Here is a 20,972-nt window from a genome sequence, read left to right as displayed (position 1 = left end):
CTTTAAGTATATATAAGTATCTTTAAGTACCTTTAAGTATATATAAGTATCTTTAAGTACCTTTAACCATATATATAAGTATCTTTAAGTACCTTTAACCATATATATAAGTATCTTTAAGTACCTTTAAGTATATATAAGTATCTTTAAGTACCTTTAAGTATATATAAGTATCTTTAAGTACCTTTAAGTATATATAAGTATCTTTAAGTATATATATAAGTATCTTTAAGTATCTTTAACCATATATATAAGTATTTATAAAGTACCTTAATGTATATATAAGTATCTTTAAGTACCATTGTGTATATTTAAGTACCTTTAATTATCTTTAAGTATCTTTAACCATATAAGTATCTTTAAGTACTTTTAACCATATATATATATATATATATATATATATATATATATATATATATATATATATATATATATATATATAAAGTATCTTTTGTTATCTATAATGATGACAAAGTATCTTTAGGTATCTATAATTATCTTTGAATATTTATAAGTATCTTTAAGCAGTTTTAGATTTTTTAAATGCCTGTAAGTACCTCTAAGTATCTGTAAGTATCTTTTTAGGCAAAAACTGTTGAATACTTGTGAAATGTGACAGCCATTTGAGTATCTCTTTGATTATCTTTTTAAGTATCTTTTTGAGTATTTTCAAGTATCTTTTAAAGTATCTTTTCGAGTATCTTTTTTAAGTATCTTCAAGTACCTTTTAAAATATTTTTAGAATATATTTCAGATATCTTTTTAGAGTATCTTTAAGTATCTTTTTGAGTATCTTTAAGTATCTTTTTGAGTATCTTTAAGTATCTTTTTGAGTATCTTTAAGTATCTTTTTGAGTATCTTTAAGTATCTTTTCGAGTATCTTTAAGTATCTTTTTGAGTATCTTTAAGTATCTTTTTGAGTATCTTTTGAAGCTTCTTTCAGAGTATCTTTTTAAATATCACTTTATATCTTTATGAGTATCTTTTTATCTTCTGAAGTATCTTTTTGAGTATCTATATGATTGAAATTGGCCAATGACAGATGGACACACACAGATATACTCTCACTTATACACATATACACACATACACTCACATATACACACATATACTCACATATACACATACACTCACATATACACATCACAGAGGCAAGAAGGTGGATCCAGATAGGTATACACACCCATACACAAAAAATACACACAGGTATACACAGGCATACACACACATATACACACAAATATCTGAAGCCGGTGTCAAGGATTCTAACCCACATACACAACTCTCCACCCGGGCAGAATCTCTGGGTATTAGTTTTTTCAGTACCCGGCTGTGTGTGTGGCTGGCTGGGCAGTAGGCTGGGGTATGGGTACCCATGTCAGCCTCTCCTTGGTGCCCAGGCTCATGGGAGGGCATGGGTATTGGGTGGGGCATTAGGACTCTGCTTGGTAGGTGGTGAGATGCGTAGGTTGGAATCCTGTTGTGGTATATGTGTGTGCGTGTGTGTACATGTGGTCCAGGAGCTGTGACTCAGGTGCACAGGCTGTGTATCTAGGAGAACCCCAGCTGGTTCGACACCTTAGAACCCACTTTAGGGAAGGTTCTAAAGGCGAACGCACATTGAACCTTGCAGACGTGGTCGTTGAGGATGGATTCCGGGCTATAGCTCTGGGCCAGGTGGAAGCAGTTGTCAATCTTAAGGCTTTGACAAACAGGCTGTCAGAGAGAGATGAAACCAATTAGTGGGCTGTCTGTAAGTGATCCAGGTTCGATTCCCCGATCTGGGGAGGAACTGAACCTCAGTCTTCACAGTGTAGTAGATAGGATTTAAACCTCATTAACTACCTAATCAGTGTTCATAATAATGGTGCAGTAGATAAAGTTTAAACCCCATTAACCACCCTTAATGACACTGGTGTAGTAGACAGATTTTAAACCCCATTAACCAACCAAGCAATCAGCATTAAGAACGGTGCAATAGAGAAGAGTGTAACTCACCCCTTCCTTGGTACAGGTGCACATAACACAAGGTGAAATCCTCTCAGCAGCACCTATGTTAATGTTGGTCTTACCAACACCACAAGAAACCCTCTCCTTCCACAGCTCCAGGTTGACGCCTGGCATGTCCCTGCAGGCTACCCGGGGGTTCCTGCAACGTACACACATCAATAATCTTATTAACCTTGACGCCTGGCATGTCCCTGCAGGCTACCCGGGGGTTCCTGCAACGCACACACATCAATAACCTTATTAACCTTGACGCCTGGCATGTCCCTGCAGGCTACCCGGGGGTTCCTGCAACGTACACACATCAATAACCTTATTAACCTTGACGCCTGGCATGTCCCTGCAGGCTACCCGGGGGTTCCTGCAACGTACACACATCAATAATCTTATTAACCTTGACGCCTGGCATGTCCCTGCAGGCTACCCGGGGGTTCCTGCAACGTACACACATCAATAACCTTATTAACCTTGACGCCTGGCATGTCCCTGCAGGCTACCCGGGGGTTCCTGCAACGTACACACATCAATAATCTTATTAACCTTGACGCCTGGCATGTCCCTGCAGGCTACCCGGGGGTTCCTGCAACGTACACACATCAATAACCTTATTAACCTTGATGCCTGGCATGTCCCTGCAGGCTACCCGGGGGTTCCTGCAACGTACACACATCAATAACCTTATTAACCTTGACGCCTGGCATGTCCCTGCAGGCTACCCGGGGGTTCCTGCAACGTACACACATCAATAACCTTATTAACCTTGACGCCTGGCATGTCCCTGCAGGCTACCCGGGGGTTCCTGCAACGTACACACATCAATAACCTTATTAACCTTGACGCCTGGCATGTCCCTGCAGGCTACCCGGGGGTTCCTGCAACGTACACACATCAATAATCTTATTAACCTTGATGCCTGGCATGTCCCTGCAGGCTACCCGGGGGTTCCTGCAACGTACACACATCAATAATCTTATTAACCTTGATGCCTGGCATGTCCCTGCAGGCTACCCGGGGGTTCCTGCAACGTACACACATCAATAACCTTATTAACCTTGATGCCTGGCATGTCCCTGCAGGCTACCCGGGGGTTCCTGCAACGTACACACATCAATAACCTTATTAACCTTGACGCCTGGCATGTCCCTGCAGGCTACCCGGGGGTTCCTGCAACGTACACACATCAATAACCTTATTAACCTTGACGCCTGGCATGTCCCTGCAGGCTACCCGGGGGTTCCTGCAACGTACACACATCAATAACCTTATTAACCTTGACGCCTGGCATGTCCCTGCAGGCTACCCGGGGGTTCCTGCAACGTACACACATCAATAACCTTATTAACCTTGATGCCTGGCATGTCCCTGCAGGCTACCCGGGGGTTCCTGCAACGTACACACATCAATAACCTTATTAACCTTGACGCCTGGCATGTCCCTGCAGGCTACCCGGGGGTTCCTGCAACGTACACACATCAATAACCTTATTAACCTTGATGCCTGGCATGTCCCTGCAGGCTACCCGGGGGTTCCTGCAACGTACACACATCAATAACCTTATTAACCTTGACGCCTGGCATGTCCCTGCAGGCTACCCGGGGGTTCCTGCAACGTACACACATCAATAACCTTATTAACCTTGATGCCTGGCATGTCCCTGCAGGCTACCCGGGGGTTCCTGCAACGTACACACATCAATAACCTTATTAACCTTGATGCCTGGCATGTCCCTGCAGGCTACCCGGGGGTTCCTGCAACGTACACACATCAATAACCTTATTAACCTTGATGCCTGGCATGTCCCTGCAGGCTACCCGGGGGTTCCTGCAACGTACACACATCAATAACCTTATTAACCTTGATGCCTGGCATGTCCCTGCAGGCTACCCGGGGGTTCCTGCAACGTACACACATCAATAACCTTATTAACCTTGACGCCTGGCATGTCCCTGCAGGCTACCCGGGGGTTCCTGCAACGTACACACATCAATAACCTTATTAACCTTGATGCCTGGCATGTCCCTGCAGGCTACCCGGGGGTTCCTGCAACGTACACACATCAATAACCTTATTAACCTTGACGCCTGGCATGTCCCTGCAGGCTACCCGGGGGTTCCTGCAACGTACACACATCAATAACCTTATTAACCTTGATGCCTGGCATGTCCCTGCAGGCTACCCGGGGGTTCCTGCAACGTACACACATCAATAACCTTATTAACCTTGACGCCTGGCATGTCCCTGCAGGCTACCCGGGGGTTCCTGCAACGTACACACATCAATAACCTTATTAACCTTGACGCCTGGCATGTCCCTGCAGGCTACCCGGGGGTTCCTGCAACGTACACACATCAATAACCTTATTAACCTTGACGCCTGGCATGTCCCTGCAGGCTACCCGGGGGTTCCTGCAACGTACACACATCAATAACCTTATTAACCTTGACGCCTGGCATGTCCCTGCAGGCTACCCGGGGGTTCCTGCAACGTACACACATCAATAACCTTATTAACCTTGACGCCTGGCATGTCCCTGCAGGCTACCCGGGGGTTCCTGCAACGTACACACATCAATAACCTTATTACCTTCACATATACATCAATACAGTTACATGAATCACATCACAGTATGTTAGATATACCAGAAATATATCCCCTCACTTTCTGTGGTTTCATTCATTAGGTACCTTCATTAGGTACCTTCATTAGGTACCTTCATTAGGTACCTTCATTAGGTACCTTCATTAGGTACCTTCATTAGGTACCTTCATTAAACAGTCAAAATTATCTATATGTAACAAGGGTTTATCTGAGAAAAAGTTAGATCAGTCAGGTCGACACTACTAAGTTAGATCAATCAGGTCGACACTACTAAGTTACATCAGTCAGGTCGACACTACTAAGTTACATCAGTCATGTCGACACTACTAAGTTACATCAGTCAGGTCGACACTACTAAGTTACATCAGTCAGGTCGACACTACTAAGTTAGATCAATCATTTCGACACTACTAAGTTAGATCAATCAGGTCGACACTACTAAGTTACATCAGTCAGGTCGACACTACTAAGTTAGATCAATCAGGTCGACACTACTAAGTTACATCAGTCAGGTCGACACTACTAAGTTAGATCAATCAGGTCGACACTACTAAGTTACATCAGTCAGGTCGACACTACTAAGTTAGATCAATCAGGTCGACACTACTAAGTTACATCAGTCAGGTCGACACTACTAAGTTAGATCAATCAGGTCGACACTACTAAGTTAGATCAATCAGGTCGACACTACTAAGTTAGATCAATCAGGTCGACACTACTAAGTTAGATCAATCAGGTCGACACTACTAAGTTAGATCAGTCAGGTCGACACTACTAAGTTAGATCAATCAGGTCGACACTACTAAGTTAGATCAGTCAGGTCGACACTACTAAGTTAGATCAATCAGGTCGACACTACTAAGTTAGATCAGTCAGGTCGACACTACTAAGTTAGATCAGTCAGGTCGACACTACTAAGTTAGATCAATCAGGTCGACACTACTAAGTTACATCAGTCAGGTCGACACTACTAAGTTAGATCAATCAGGTCGACACTACTAAGTTACATCAGTCAGGTCGACACTACTAAGTTAGATCAATCAGGTCGACACTACTAAGTTACATCAGTCAGGTCGACACTACTAAGTTAGATCAATCAGGTCGACACTACTAAGTTAGATCAATCAGGTCGACACTACTAAGTTAGATCAGTCAGGTCGACACTACTAAGTTAGATCAATCAGGTCGACACTACTAAGTTAGATCAATCAGGTCGACACTACTAAGTTAGATCAATCAGGTCGACACTACTAAGTTAGATCAATCAGGTCGACACTACTAAGTTAGATCAGTCAGGTCGACACTACTAAGTTAGATCAATCAGGTCGACACTACTAAGTTAGATCAATCAGGTCGACACTACTAAGTTAGATCAGTCAGGTCGACACTACTAAGGGGTAACTGTGCTAAAGTGCATTTTCTGCTGTTCCCCCAGCCTCTCTCACTACGTGCCCAGGGCTTAAATTATGCCCCGTGGAGGGCCCTGTGTGTGTTGTCATGGCATAGCAAATACAATTCACGGCTATTCTGGTCCGGGGTATTGTGTGTTTGTCGTTAGATGTTCCAGGGTTGGTGTTTTGGGTCGTGAATTGTTCCAGGGATGGTGTTGTGGGTCGTGAATTGATCCAGGGATGGTGTTGTGGGTCGTGAATTCTTTCAGGGATGGTGTTGCGGGTCGAGAATTGATCCAGGGATGGTGTTGTGGGTCGTGAATTCTTTCAGGGATGGTGTTGTGGGTCGTGAATTGTTGCAGGGTTGGTGTTGTGGGTAGTGAATTGATCCAGGGATGGTGTTGTGGGTCGTGAATTGTTCCAGGGATGGTGTTGTGGGTCGTGAATTGTTCCAGGGATGGTGTTGTGGGTCGTGAATTGTTCCAGGGATGGTGTTGTGGGTCGTGAATTGTTCCAGGGATGGTGTTGTGGGTCGTGAATTGTTCCAGGGATGGTGTTGTGGGTCGTGAATTAGTTGTGAATTATTTCATCAATATGAGGACAAGACAGTAGTCTGTCATCTACACTTCACTGATGATGGCCACAATACTCACAGGAATGGGTCTGGTAGGTCAAAGGCGGAGCGTTGCTCTGACTCCACTGAATCACAGTTGTCGCAGAGCAATTTGGCCAGTGTCACTTTGCGTATTTCCGTGAGCTGTGGGTCGGTAAAGCGGACCAGAGGGTCGGCATTCTCGTACCAGAAGCGATCGCACATCCTCAAATTGCGGAACTGGATGCCCAGGATGCAGCCGAAGGTGGGGCCTACCAGGCCTCCGTGAAGTGGGGTTTCGACTAGGCCTCCAGTGAAGAAATCGATGTCATCTACATGAGCGAATGTCCTCTTCAGCCTCTCGATCACAGGAGCGGCGATTTCGCGATGGAGGTCATCGAAAGTCCTGGCCTTGGTTAGGTTACAGAGTGCTCGGTATTCATTGTAGGGCTGTAGACCGTGGTCTCTACCCCGCTGTACGTTGAGGGATGCCAGGTCCAGACCGGAGAAAGGTCTCTTGGTATCTTCAAATAGGTGGTTTGTTACCTCGTCAGTGATGAACTGGTCTAGGGTCTCCATGGAGACGGTCGTCAGACCACGGATGATTTCATCCAGCATCCCTGGCTGGTAAAGGAGGTCAGGGTTGAAGAAGTGATTGCTCAGCTTGACTGGTGGATCCCGCTTAGCGAAGATACTGTCCATCCTCTCGAAGGAAGGCTTCAGCAGCGAGTGACCGAAGCGGAAGGCGATTCCGATCTCATTGACGACAGTGGGATTGCAGTAAGGATCATAACCTGTTAATGCAAGAAGTAGAGTTAGATCCTCTGTGTTAGGAAGAAGAGAATAGTGTTAGATCCTCTGTGTTAGGAAGAAGAGATTAGTGTTAGATCCTCTGTGTTAGGTACAAGGTTGTAGGGACTGACCCTCAAAGTAGCCCTCAGGCAGGAGGTTGAGTTCGTAGAGGTTGACAGCATTCCACCCTAGAACTCTGGGAATCCACTCGTTGTAGGTAACATGCTGGTTCACGGCTGTGACTATGCGACGAGCATTCTGGAACAGTTGTTCATCCGACCAGTGAGGATTGAGCTCCTTGAGGGCGTGAGCCACCCGGTTGTGCTCTCTCATGAGCAGTGTGTGGAGCGCAGCCAGACCTGGTTGTTCAGAAGCTCTGGTGTCTCCTAGAAAAGATAGCCAGGGGGCTGAGAGGCTTGGAGTCATAGGCCTAGCAACTGTAAACACAGACACTGTGATCTAAAGTGCATTTAATAATTATTATACATGGGTAAGTACTGTCTCCATGATACAATAGCATGATAGAATGGCACTGAATGTAATTAAACTGCTAAGAGACACAAGTGTCTCGTAGTCTTCTAGTGTTCACGACGGTTTCTAGATGAATAATATGAAAGAAAGCCTAGTGCTGTAAGACATATTTCTGATCTAGACTATTAATTGTGAGTATTATAAACAGAATCATTGTGACTTGACAACAGAGAGATTTTAACCACAATTTTTATTAAGAGTTGAAAAATGTGTTCCTGTCTTAGTTTTGGAAACTGGTTGGCTTGATGGTCACCAGAATTTTTGATATGATGTATGGTTATGCCATTTTTGAATTCCAGTGAGTGGTAGCCATTATGAGGGGGCTGAAGACGTGTTTGAAGTTGAAAGTATGAGTGACCATGATTGGTACACACGGTGAGTGGCGGCCATCGTGGCCAGACACCAGACCCAGCAACTTATTGTCTGTATATCCAACTGTGGCATTTTCCCAAACTTACTCACGGGGTGATCGTCCCCGTATTAACCCATGTCTGACTTACCCCAGATACCCAGCTTGACATACCCCAGATACCCAGCTTGACATACCCCAGATACCCAGCTTGACTTACCCCAGATACCCAGCTTGACTTACCCCAGATACCCAGCTTGACATACCCCAGATACCCAGCTTGACTTACCCCAGATACCCAGCTTGACTTACCCCAGATACCCAGCTTGACATACCCCAGATACCCAGCTTGACTTACCCCAGATACCCAGCTTGACTTACCCCAGATACCCACCTTGACATACCCCAGATACCCAGCTTGACTTACCCCAGATACCCAGCTTGACTTACCCCAGATACCCACCTTGACATACCCCAGATACCCAGCTTGACTTACCCCAGATACCCAGCTTGACATACCCCAGATACCCAGCTTGACTTACCCCAGATACCCAGCTTGACTTACCCCAGATACCCACCTTGACATACCCCAGATACCCAGCTTGACTTACCCCAGATACCCACCTTGACTTACCCCAGATACCCAGCTTGACATACCCCAGATACCCAGCTTGACTTACCCCAGATACCCACGCCTGACTTACCTCCAGTGAAGCACCGGCCTGACGGTGCTTTACATTCGTGGTTCTCAGAATCGGTGGGCAGGAGCGGCTTTCCACGCTGCGGGTTGGTCGTGCCCTTCAGCAACCCGTCCTGAAGCAACCATGTATACTTACACACCAGTATACTTACACACCAGTACACTTATACACCAGTACACCTACACACCAGTACACTTACACACCAGTATACTTACACACCAGTACACTTATACACCAGTACACCTACACACCAGTACACTTACACACCAGTACACTTACACACCAGTACACTTACACACCAGTACACTTACACACCAGAACACTTACACACCAGTACACTTACACACCAGTACACTTACACACCAGTACACTTACACACCAGAACACTTACACACCAGTACACTTACACACCAGAACACTTACACACCAGTACACTTACACACCAGAACACTTACACACCAGTACACTTACACACCAGTACACTTACACACCAGTACACTTACACACCAGAACACTTACACACCAGTACACTTACACACCAGTACACTTACACACCAGTACACTTACACACCAGAACACTTACACACCAGTACACTTACACACCAGAACACTTACACACCAGTACACTTACACACCAGTACACTTACACACCAGTACACTTACACACCAGTACACTTACACACCAGTACACTTACACACCAGTACACTTACACACCAGAACACTTACACACCAGTACACTTACACACCAGTACACTTACACACCAGTACACTTACACACCAGAACACTTACACACCAGTACACTTACACACCAGTACACTTACACACCAGTACACTTACACACCAGAACACTTACACACCAGTACACTTACACACCAGTACACTTACACACCAGAACACTTACACACCAGTACACTTACACACCAGTACACTTACACACCAGAACACTTACACACCAGTACACTTACACACCAGTACACTTACACACCAGTACACTTACACACCAGTACACTTACACACCAGAACACTTACACACCAGTACACTTACACACCAGAACACTTACACACCAGTACACTTACACACCAGTACACTTACACACCAGTACACTTACACACCAGTACACTTACACACCAGAACACTTACACACCAGTACACTTACACACCAGTACACTTACACACCAGAACACTTACACACCAGTACACTTACACACCAGAACACTTACACACCAGTACACTTACACACCAGTACACTTACACACCAGTACACTTACACACCAGAACACTTACACACCAGTACACTTACACACCAGAACACTTACACACCAGTACACTTACACACCAGAACACTTACACACCAGTTACACACCAGAACACTTACACACCAGTACACTTACACACCAGTACACTTACACACCAGAACACTTACACACCAGTACACTTACACACCAGTACACTTACACACCAGTACACTTACACACCAGAACACTTACACACCAGTACACTTACACACCAGTACACTTACACACCAGAACACTTACACACCAGTACACTTACACACCAGTACACTTACACACCAGTACACTTACACACCAGAACACTTACACACCAGTACACTTACACACCAGTACACTTACACACCAGTACACTTACACACCAGAACACTTACACACCAGTACACTTACACACCAGAACACTTACACACCAGAACACTTACACACCAGTACACTTACACACCAGTACACTTACACACCAGTACACTTACACACCAGTACACTTACACACCAGAACACTTACACACCAGTACACTTACACACCAGTACACTTACACACCAGTACACTTACACACCAGAACACTTACACACCAGTACACTTACACACCAGTACACTTACACACCAGAACACTTACACACCAGTACACTTACACACCAGTACACTTACACACCAGTACACTTACACACCAGAACACTTACACACCAGTACACTTACACACCAGAACACTTACACACCAGTACACCTACACACCAGTACACTTACACACCAGTACACTTACACACCAGTACACTTACACACCAGAACACTTACACACCAGTACACTTACACACCAGTACACTTACACACCAGTACACCTACACACCAGTACACTTACACACCAGTACACTTACACACCAGTACACTTACACACCAGAACACTTACACACCAGTACACTTACACACCAGTACACTTACACACCAGTACACTTACACACCAGTACACTTACACACCAGTACACTTACACACCAGAACACTTACACACTAGTACACTTACACACCAGTACACTTACACACCAGTACACTTACACACCAGTACACTTACACACCAGTACACTTACACACCAGTACACTTACACACCAGTACACTTACACACCAGAACACTTACACACCAGTACACTTACACACCAGTACACTTACACACCAGTACACTTACACACCAGTACACTTACACACCAGAACACTTACACACCAGTACACTTACACACCAGAACACTTACACACCAGTACACTTACACACCAGCCCACCAAGGCAGAGTGGTCCACCAAGGCAGGGTGGCCCACCAAGGCAGGGTGGTCCACCAAGGCAGGGTGGTCCACCAAGGCAGGGTGGCCCACCAAGGCAGGGTGGTCCACCAAGGTAGGGTGGTCCACCAAGGCAGGGTGGCCCACCAAGGCAGGGTGGCCCACCAAAGCAGGGTGGCCCACCAAGGCAGGGTGGTCCACCAAGGCAGGGTGGTCCACCAAGGCAGGGTGGTCCACCAAGGTAGGGTGGTCCACCAAGGCAGGGTGGCCCACCAAGGCAGGGTGGCCCACCAAAGCACGGTGGCCCACCAAGGCAGAGTGGTCCACCAAGGCAGGGTGGTCCACCAAGGCAGGTTGGCCCACCAAGGCAGGGTGGCCCACCAAGGCAGGGTGGCCCACCAAGGCAGGGTGGTCCACCAAGGCAGGGTGGTCCACCAAGGCAGGGTGGCCCACCAAGGCAGGGTGGTCCACCAAGGCAGGGTGGCCCACCAAGGTAGGGTGGTCCACCAAGGCAGGGTGGTCCACCAAGGCAGGGTGGCCCACCAAGGCAGGGTGGCCACCAAGGTAGGGTGGTCCACCAAGGCAGGGTGGTCCACCAAGGCAGGGTGGCCCACCAAGGTAGGGTGGTCCACCAAGGCAGGGTGGTCCACCAAGGCAGGGTGGCCCACCAAGGCAGGGTGGCCACCAAGGCAGGGTGGCCACCAAGGCAGGGTGGCCACCAAGGCAGGGTGGTCCACCAAGGCAGGGTGACCACCAAGGCAGGGTGGCCCACCAAGGCAGGGTGGTCCACCAAGGCAGGGTGGTCCACCAAGGCAGGGTGACCACCAAGGCAGGGTGGCCCACCAAGGCAGGGTGGTCCACCAAGGCAGGGTGACCACCAAGGCAGGGTGGCCCGAAAAAGAAAAACTTTCACCATCATTCACTCCATCACTGTCTTGCCAGAAGGGTGCTTTACACTACAGTTTTTAAACTGCAACATTAACACCCCTCCTTCAGAGTGCAGGCACTGTACTTCCCATCTCCAGGACTCAAGTCCGGCCTGCCGGTTTCCCTGAACCCCTTCATAAATGTTACTTTGTTCACACTCCAACAGCACGTCAAGTATTAAAACCATTTGTCTCCATTCACTCCTATCAAACACGCTCACGCATGCCTGCTGGAAGTCCAAGCCCCTCGCACACAAAACCTCCTTTACCCCCTCCCGCTAACCTTTCCTAGGCCGACCCCTACCCTGCCTTCCTTCCACTACAGACTGATACACTCTTGAAGTCATTCTGTTTCGCTCCATTCTCTCTACATGTCCAAACCACCTCAATAACCCTTCCTCAGCCCTGTGGACAACAGTTTTGGTAATCCCACACCTCCTAACTTCCAAACTACGAATTCTCTGCATTATATTCACACCACACATTGCCCTCAGACATGACATCTCCACTGCCTCCAGCCTTCTCCTCGCTGCAGCATTCATCACCCATGCTTCACACCCATATAAGAGCGTTGGTAAAACTATACTCTCATACATTCCCCTCTTTGCCTCCAAGGACAAAGTTCTTTGTCTCCACAGACACCTAAGTGCACCGCTCACCCTTTTCCCCTCATCAATTCTATGATTCACCTCATCTTTCATAGACTCATCCGCTGACACGTCCACTCCCAAATATCTGAATACATTCACCTCCTCCATACTCTCTCCCTCCAATCTGATATCCAATCTTTCATCACCTAATCTTTTTGTTATCCTCATAACCTTACTCTTTCCTGTATTCACCTTTAATTTTCTTCTTTTACATACCCTACCAAATTCATCCACCAATCTCTGCAACTTCTCTTCAGAATCTCCCAAGAGCACAGTGTCATCAGCAAAGAGCAGCTGTGACAACTCCCACTTTATGTGTGATTCTTTATCTTTTAACTCCACACCTCTTGCCAAGACCCTCGCATTTACTTCTCTTACAACCCCATCTATAAATATATTAAACAACCACAGTGACATCACACATCCTTGTCTAAGGCCTACTTTTACTGGGAAAAAATTTCCCTCTTTCCTACATACTCTAACTTGAGCCTCACTATCCTCGTAAAAACTCTTCACTGCTTTCAGTAACCTACCTCCTACACCATACACTTGCAACATCTGCCACATTGCCCCCCTATCCACCCTGTCATACGCCTTTTCCAAATCCATAAATGCCACAAAAACCTCTTTAGCCTTATCTAAATACTGTTCACTTATATGTTTCACTGTAAACACCTGGTCCACACATCCCCTACCTTTCCTAAAGCCTCCTTGTTCATCTGCTATCCTATTCTCCGTCTTACTCTTAATTCTTTCAATAATAACTCTACCATACACTTTACCAGGTATACTCAACAGACTTATCCCCCTATAATTTTTGCACTCTCTTTTGTCCCCTTTGCCTTTATACAAAGGAACTATGCATGCTCTCTGCCAATCCCTAGGTACCTTACCCTCTTCCATACATTTATTAAATAATTGCACCAACACTGATTATTATTATTATTATTATTATGATTATTATTATTATTAGTAGTAGTAGTAGTAGTAGTAGTAGTAATAAATTAGTGACAGATATTCTTCAAGCTTAACATTGCTGTGTGTGCTCGTTAGAGCTTCAGTATGGAAGAGTTAGAGCTGTGTTATGGGAGAGAGTTAGAGCTGTGTTATGGGAGAGAGTTAGAGCTGTGTTATGGGAGAGAGTTAGAGCTGTGTTATGGGAGAGAGTTAGAGCTGTGTTATGGGAGAGAGTTAGAGCTGTGTTATGGGAGAGAGTTAGAGCTGTGTTATGGGAGAGAGTTAGAGCTGTGTTATGGGAGAGAGTTAGAGCTGTGTTATGGGAGAGAGTTAGAGCTGTGTTATGGGAGAGAGTTAGAGCTGTGTTATGGGAGAGAGTTAGAGCTGTGTTATGGGAGAGAGTTAGAGCTGTGTTATGGGAGAGAGTTAGAGCTGTGTTATGGGAGAGAGTTAGAGCTGTGTTATGGGAGAGAGTTAGAGCTGTGTTATGGGAGAGAGTTAGAGCTGTGTTATGGGAGAGAGTTAGAGCTGTGTTATGGGAGAGAGTTAGAGCTGTGTTATGGGAGAGAGTTAGAGCTGTGTTATGGGAGAGAGTTAGAGCTGTGTTATGGGAGAGAGTTAGAGCTGTGTTATGGGAGAGAGTTAGAGCTGTGTTATGGGAGAGAGTTAGAGCTGTGTTATGGGAGAGAGCTAGACCTGTGTTATGGGAGAGAGTTAGAGCTGTGTTATGGGAGACAGCTAGAGCTGTGTTATGGGAGAGAGTTAGAGCTGTGTTATGGGAGAGAGTTAGAGCTGTGTTATGGGAGAGAGTTAGAGCTGTGTTATGGGAGAGAGTTAGAGCTGTGTTATGGGAGAGAGTTAGAGCTGTGTTATGGGAGAGAGTTAGAGCTGTGTTATGGGAGAGAGTTAGAGCTGTGTTATGGGAGAGAGTTAGAGCTGTGTTATGGGAGAGAGTTAGAGCTGTGTTATGGGAGAGAGTTAGAGCTGTGTTATGGGAGAGAGTTAGAGCTGTGTTATGGGAGAGAGTTAGAGCTGTGTTATGGGAGAGAGTTAGAGCTGTGTTATGGGAGAGAGTTAGAGCTGTGTTATGGGAGAGAGTTAGAGCTGTGTTATGGGAGAGAGTTAGAGCTGTGTTATGGGAGAGAGTTAGAGCTGTGTTATGGGAGAGAGTTAGAGCTGTGTTATGGGAGAGAGTTAGAGCTGTGTTATGGGAGAGAGTTAGAGCTGTGTTATGGGAGAGAGTTAGAGCTGTGTTATGGGAGAGAGTTAGAGCTGTGTTATGGGAGAGAGTTAGAGCTGTGTTATGGGAGAGAGTTAGAGCTGTGTTATGGGAGAGAGTTAGAGCTGTATCATGGGAGATAGTTAGAGCTGTGTTATGGGAGATAGTTAGAGCTGTGTTATGGGAGAGAGTTAGAGCTGTATCATGGGAGATAGTTAGAGCTGTGTTATGGGAGAGAGTAAGAGCTGTATCATGGGAGATAGTTAGAGCTGTGTTATGGGAGATAGTTAGAGCTGTGTTATGGGAGATAGTTAGAGCTGTGTTATGGGAGAGAGTTAGAGCTGTATCATGGGAGATAGTTAGAGCTGTGTTATGGGAGATAGTTAGAGCTGTGTTATGGGAGAGAGTTAGAGCTGTATCATGGGAGATAGTTAGAGCTGTGTTATGGGAGATAGTTAGAGCTGTGTTATGGGAGAGAGTTAGAGCTGTGTTGTGGGAGAGAGTTAGAGCTGTATCATGGGAGATAGTTAGAGCTGTGTTATGGGAGAGAGTTAGAGCTGTGTTGTGGGAGAGAGTTAGAGCTGTATCATGGGAGATAGTTAGAGCTGTGTTATGGGAGAGAGTTAGAGCTGTGTTGTGGGAGAGAGTTAGAGCTGTATCATGGGAGATAGTTAGAGCTGTGTTATGGGAGAGAGTTAGAGCTGTGTTGTGGGAGAGAGTTAGAGCTGTATCATGGGAGATAGTTAGAGCTGTGTTATGGGAGAGAGTTAGAGCTGTATCATGGGAGATAGTTAGAGCTGTGTTATGGGAGAGAGTTAGAGCTGTATCATGGGAGATAGTTAGAGCTGTGTTATGGGAGAGAGTTAGAGCTGTATCATGGGAGATAGTTAGAGCTGTGTTATGGGAGAGAGTTAGAGCTGTGTTATGGGAGAGAGTTAGAGCTGTGTTATGGGAGAGAGTTAGAGCTGTGTTATGGGAGAGAGTTAGAGCTGTGTTATGGGAGAGAGTTAGAGCTGTGTTATGGGAGAGAGTTAGAGCTGTGTTATGGGAGAGAGTTAGAGCTGTGTTATGGGAGAGAGTTAGAGCTGTGTTATGGGAGAGAGTTAGAGCTGTGTTATGGGAGAGAGTTAGAGCTGTGTTATGGGAGAGAGTTAGAGCTGTGTTATGGGAGAGAGTTAGAGCTGTGTTATGGGAGAGAGTTAGAGCTGTGTTATGGGAGAGAGTTAGAGCTGTGTTATGGGAGAGAGTTAGAGCTGTGTTATGGGAGAGAGTTAGAGCTGTGTTATGGGAGAGAGTTAGAGCTGTGTTATGGGAGAGAGTTAGAGCTGTGTTATGGGAGAGAGTTAGAGCTGTGTTATGGGAGAGAGTTAGAGCTGTATCATGGGAGATAGTTAGAGCTGTGTTATGGGAGAGAGTTAGAGCTGTGTTATGGGAGAGAGTTAGAGCTGTGTTATGGGAGAGAGTTAGAGCTGTGTTATGGGAGAGAGTTAGAGCTGTGTTATGGGAGAGAGTTAGAGCTGTGTTATGGGAGAGAGTTAGAGCTGTGTTATGGGAGAGAGTTAGAGCTGTATCATGGGAGATAGTTAGAGCTGTGTTATGGGAGATAGTTAGAGCTGTGTTATGGGAGAGAGTTAGAGCTGTATCATGGGAGATAGTTAGAGCTGTGTTATGGGAGAGAGTAAGAGCTGTATCATGGGAGAGAGTTAGAGCTGTGTTATGGGAGAGAGTTAGAGCTGTGTTATGGGAGAGAGTTAGAGCTGTGTTATGGGAGAGAGTTAGAGCTGTGTTATGGGAGAGAGTTAGAGCTGTGTTATGGGAGAGAGTTAGAGCTGTGTTATGGGAGAGAGTTAGAGCTGTGTTATGGGATAGAGTTAGAGCTATTTTATGGGAGAGAGTTAGAGCTGTGTTATGGGAGAGAGTTAGAGCTGTGTTATGGGAGAGAGTTAGAGCTGTGTTATGGGAGAGAGTTAGAGCTGTGTTATGGGAGAGAGTTAGAGCTGTGTTATGGGAGAGAGTTAGAGCTGTGTTATGGGAGAGAGTTAGAGCTGTGTTATGGGAGAGAGTTAGAGCTGTGTTATGGGAGAGAGTTAGAGCTGTGTTATGGGAGAGAGTTAGAGCTGTGTTATGGGAGAGAGTTAGAGCTGTGTTATGGGAGAGAGTTAGAGCTGTGTTATGGGAGAGAGTTAGAGCTGTGTTATGGGAGAGAGTTAGAGCTGTATCATGGGAGATAGTTAGAGCTGTGTTATGGGAGATAGTTAGAGCTGTGTTATGGGAGAGAGTTAGAGCTGTATCATGGGAGATAGTTAGAGCTGTGTTATGGGAGAGAGTAAGAGCTGTATCATGGGAGAGAGTTAGAGCTGTGTTATGGGAGATAGTTAGAGCTGTGTTATGGGAGATAGTTAGAGCTGTGTTATGGGAGAGAGTTAGAGCTGTGTCATGGGAGATAGTTAGAGCTGTGTTATGGGAGAGAGTAAGAGCTGTATCATGGGAGATAGTTAGAGCTGTGTTATGGGAGAGAGTTAGAGCTGTGTTGTGGGAGAGAGTTAGAGCTGTATCATGGGAGATAGTTAGAGCTGTGTTATGGGAGAGAGTTAGAGCTGTGTTGTGGGAGAGAGTTAGAGCTGTATCATGGGAGATAGTTAGAGCTGTGTTATGGGAGAGAGTTAGAGCTGTGTTGTGGGAGAGAGTTAGAGCTGTATCATGGGAGATAGTTAGAGCTGTGTTATGGGAGAGAGTTAGAGCTGTGTTGTGGGAGAGAGTTAGAGCTGTATCATGGGAGATAGTTAGAGCTGTGTTATGGGAGAGAGTTAGAGCTGTGTTGTGGGAGAGAGTTAGAGCTGTATCATGGGAGATAGTTAGAGCTGTGTTATGGGAGAGAGTTAGAGCTGTGTTGTGGGAGAGAGTTAGAGCTGTATCATGGGAGATAGTTAGAGCTGTGTTATGGGAGAGAGTTAGAGCTGTGTTATGGGAGAGAGTTAGAGCTGTGTTATGGGAGAGAGTTAGAGCTGTGTTATGGGAGAGAGTTAGAGCTGTGTTATGGGAGAGAGTTAGAGCTGTGTTATGGGAGAGAGTTAGAGCTGTGTTATGGGAGATAGTTAGAGCTGTGTTATGGGAGAGAGTTAGAGCTGTGTTGTGGGAGAGAGTTAGAGCTGTATCATGGGAGATAGTTAGAGCTGTGTTATGGGAGAGAGTTAGAGCTGTGTTGTGGGAGAGAGTTAGAGCTGTATCATGGGAGATAGTTAGAGCTGTGTTATGGGAGAGAGTTAGAGCTGTGTTATGGGAGAGAGTTAGAGCTGTGTTATGGGAGAGAGTAAGAGCTGTATCATGGGAGAGAGTTAGAGCTGTATCATGGGAGAGAGTTAGAGCTGTGTTATGGGAGAGAGTTAGAGCTGTGTTATGGGAGAGAGTTAGAGCTGTGTTATGGGAGAGAGTTAGAGCTGTGTTATGGGAGAGAGTTAGAGCTGTGTTATGGGAGAGAGTAAGAGCTGTATCATGGGAGAGAGTTAGAGCTGTATCATGGGAGAGAGTTAGAGCTGTGTTATGGGAGAGAGTTAGAGCTGTGTTATGGGAGAGAGTTAGAGCTGTGTTATGGGAGAGAGTTAGAGCTGTGTTATGGGAGAGAGTTAGAGCTGTGTTATGGGAGAGAGTTAGAGCTGTGTTATGGGAGAGAGTTAGAGCTGTGTTATGGGAGAGAGTTAGAGCTGTGTTATGGGAGAGAGTTAGAGCTGTATCATGGGAGATAGTTAGAGCTGTGTTATGGGAGAGAGTTAGAGCTGTATCATGGGAGATAGTTAGAGCTGTGTTATGGGAGAGAGTTAGAGCTGTATCATGGGAGATAGTTAGAGCTGTGTTATGGGAGAGAGTTAGAGCTGTATCATGGGAGATAGTTAGAGCTGTGTTATGGGAGAGAGTTAGAGCTGTGTTATGGGAGAAAGTTAGAGCTGTGTTGTGGGAGAGAGTTAGAGCTGTGTTATGGGAGAGAGTTAGAGCTGTGTTATGGGAGAGAGTTAGAGCTGTGTTATGGGAGAGAGTTAGAGCTGTGTTGTGGGAGAGAGTTAGAGCTGTATCATGGGAGAGAGTTATAGCTGCATCATGGGAGATAGAGCTGTGTTATGGGAGAGAGTAAGAGCTGTGTCATGGGAGAGAGTTAGAGCTGTATCATGGGAGATAGAGCTGTGTTATGGGAGAGAGTAAGAGCTGTGTCATGGGAGAGAGTTAGTGCTGTATCATGGGAGATAGAGCTGTGTTATGGGAGAGAGTTAGAGCTGTATCATGGGAGAGATTTAGAGCTGTATCATGGGAGATAGATAGAGCTGTGTTATGGGAGAGAGTTAGAGCTGTGTTATGGGAGAGACTTAGAGCTGTATCATGGGAGATAGTTAGAGCTGTGTTATGGGAGAGAGTTAGAGCTGTATCATGTGAGATAGTTAGAGCTGTGTTATGGGAGAGAGTTAGAGCTGTGTTATGGGATAGAGTTAGAGCTGTGTTATGGGAGATAGACAGAGCTGTGTTATGGGAGATAGATAGAGCTGTGTTATGGGAGATAGTTAGAGCTGTGTTATGGGAGAGAGTTAGAGCTGTGTTATGGGAGAGAGTTAGAGCTGTATCATGTGAGATAGTTAGAGCTGTGTTATGGGAGATAGATAGAGCTGTATCATGGGAGAGAGTTAGAGCTGTGTTATGGGAGATAGTTAGAGCTGTGTTATGGGAGAGAGTTAGAGCTGTATCATGGGAGATAGAGCTGTGTTATGGGAGAGAGTTAGAGCTGTATCATGTGAGATAGTTAGAGCTGTGTTATGGGAGAGAGTTAGAGCGGTGTTATGGGAGATAGAGTTGTGTTATGGGAGAGAGTTAGAGCGGTGTTATGGGAGAGAGTTAGAGCTGTATCATGGGAGATAGAGTTAGAGTTAAGCTTACCTTCAAGAGTCTAAGTTGTGTTTGCTCACACTTGTCAGAACCGTACGTGTGAGAGGCGTCCACGAAGGCCGTCACCTGGTTCATTTGTTCCCGGTAACCTAACCACCGCAAGTACGTGGCAGGTATTCCCCCAGGTGACAGGTATTCCCCCAGGTGGCAGGTATTCCCCCAGGCGGCATGTGGCAGGTATGGAATTAGAGAAGAAACAGTTAGAAGTGACTGTAGATGGATGTGGCCGAGGGCTGGTCAGTCATACTGTAACAGGATGACCCTGGACTAGACAGTACCACAGTTACTGTTAGGGCTTACCCAGGGTGAGTTGTCCGGGCATGGAGCGGGTAAGGGGCATGCAGAAGGGCTGCCCTGAAGAGATGTTCACCGGGGGGAAGAACGGGTCGTTTGGAGGGATGTGAATGGGGAAGCACTCCGGGTGGACGGTCTGGGGTGAGTCACAGCGTCTGCAGTCCAGGATGGAATCCTGGAACCCTGGAGTGACAAGGTGAGGTAGGGTAGGATCAGTACACTGTTTTAAGAGTAGGTACGATAGGGATTAAGGGGTTGTGAGGGAGTGAATCTGAAGAGTGGTGAGAGGCAGGGCCAGGAGCTGAGCCTCGGCCCCTGCAACCACATTTAGGTGAGTACAATTAGGTGAACACATACACACACACACACACACACACACACACACACACACACACACACACACACACACACACACACACACACACACACACACAAACACACACACACACACACACACACACACACACACACACACACACACAC

At 46.0% G+C, this 20,972-nt stretch overlaps 1 protein-coding gene across 1 annotated transcript in view; it reads right to left on the bottom strand.

Moving 5' to 3' along the window:
• Nucleotides 1-1,493: 1,493 nt before the first annotated feature.
• LOC128694170 (uncharacterized) overlaps nucleotides 1,494-20,972 on the bottom strand; it is a 165,610-nt gene continuing 146,131 nt past the window's right edge. Inside the window, exons 13-19 of the mRNA XM_070093477.1 lie at nucleotides 20,496-20,672; nucleotides 20,187-20,284; nucleotides 8,966-9,074; nucleotides 7,513-7,767; nucleotides 6,651-7,383; nucleotides 2,000-2,150; nucleotides 1,494-1,717 (exon numbers count right to left, since the gene is read on the bottom strand). Of these exons, the coding sequence (XP_069949578.1) occupies nucleotides 1,553-1,717; nucleotides 2,000-2,150; nucleotides 6,651-7,383; nucleotides 7,513-7,767; nucleotides 8,966-9,074; nucleotides 20,187-20,284; nucleotides 20,496-20,672 (1,688 nt within the window). The 3' untranslated portion in view covers nucleotides 1,494-1,552. The remainder of the gene's footprint in view (nucleotides 1,718-1,999; nucleotides 2,151-6,650; nucleotides 7,384-7,512; nucleotides 7,768-8,965; nucleotides 9,075-20,186; nucleotides 20,285-20,495; nucleotides 20,673-20,972) is intronic.

Source organism: Cherax quadricarinatus, chromosome 43, assembly GCF_038502225.1.
Source record: "Cherax quadricarinatus isolate ZL_2023a chromosome 43, ASM3850222v1, whole genome shotgun sequence".
In the NCBI taxonomy this organism is placed as follows: Eukaryota; Metazoa; Arthropoda; class Malacostraca; order Decapoda; family Parastacidae; genus Cherax; species Cherax quadricarinatus.
Note: the sequence above shows the minus strand (reverse complement) of the source record. Positions and strands in the feature narration are given on the sequence as shown.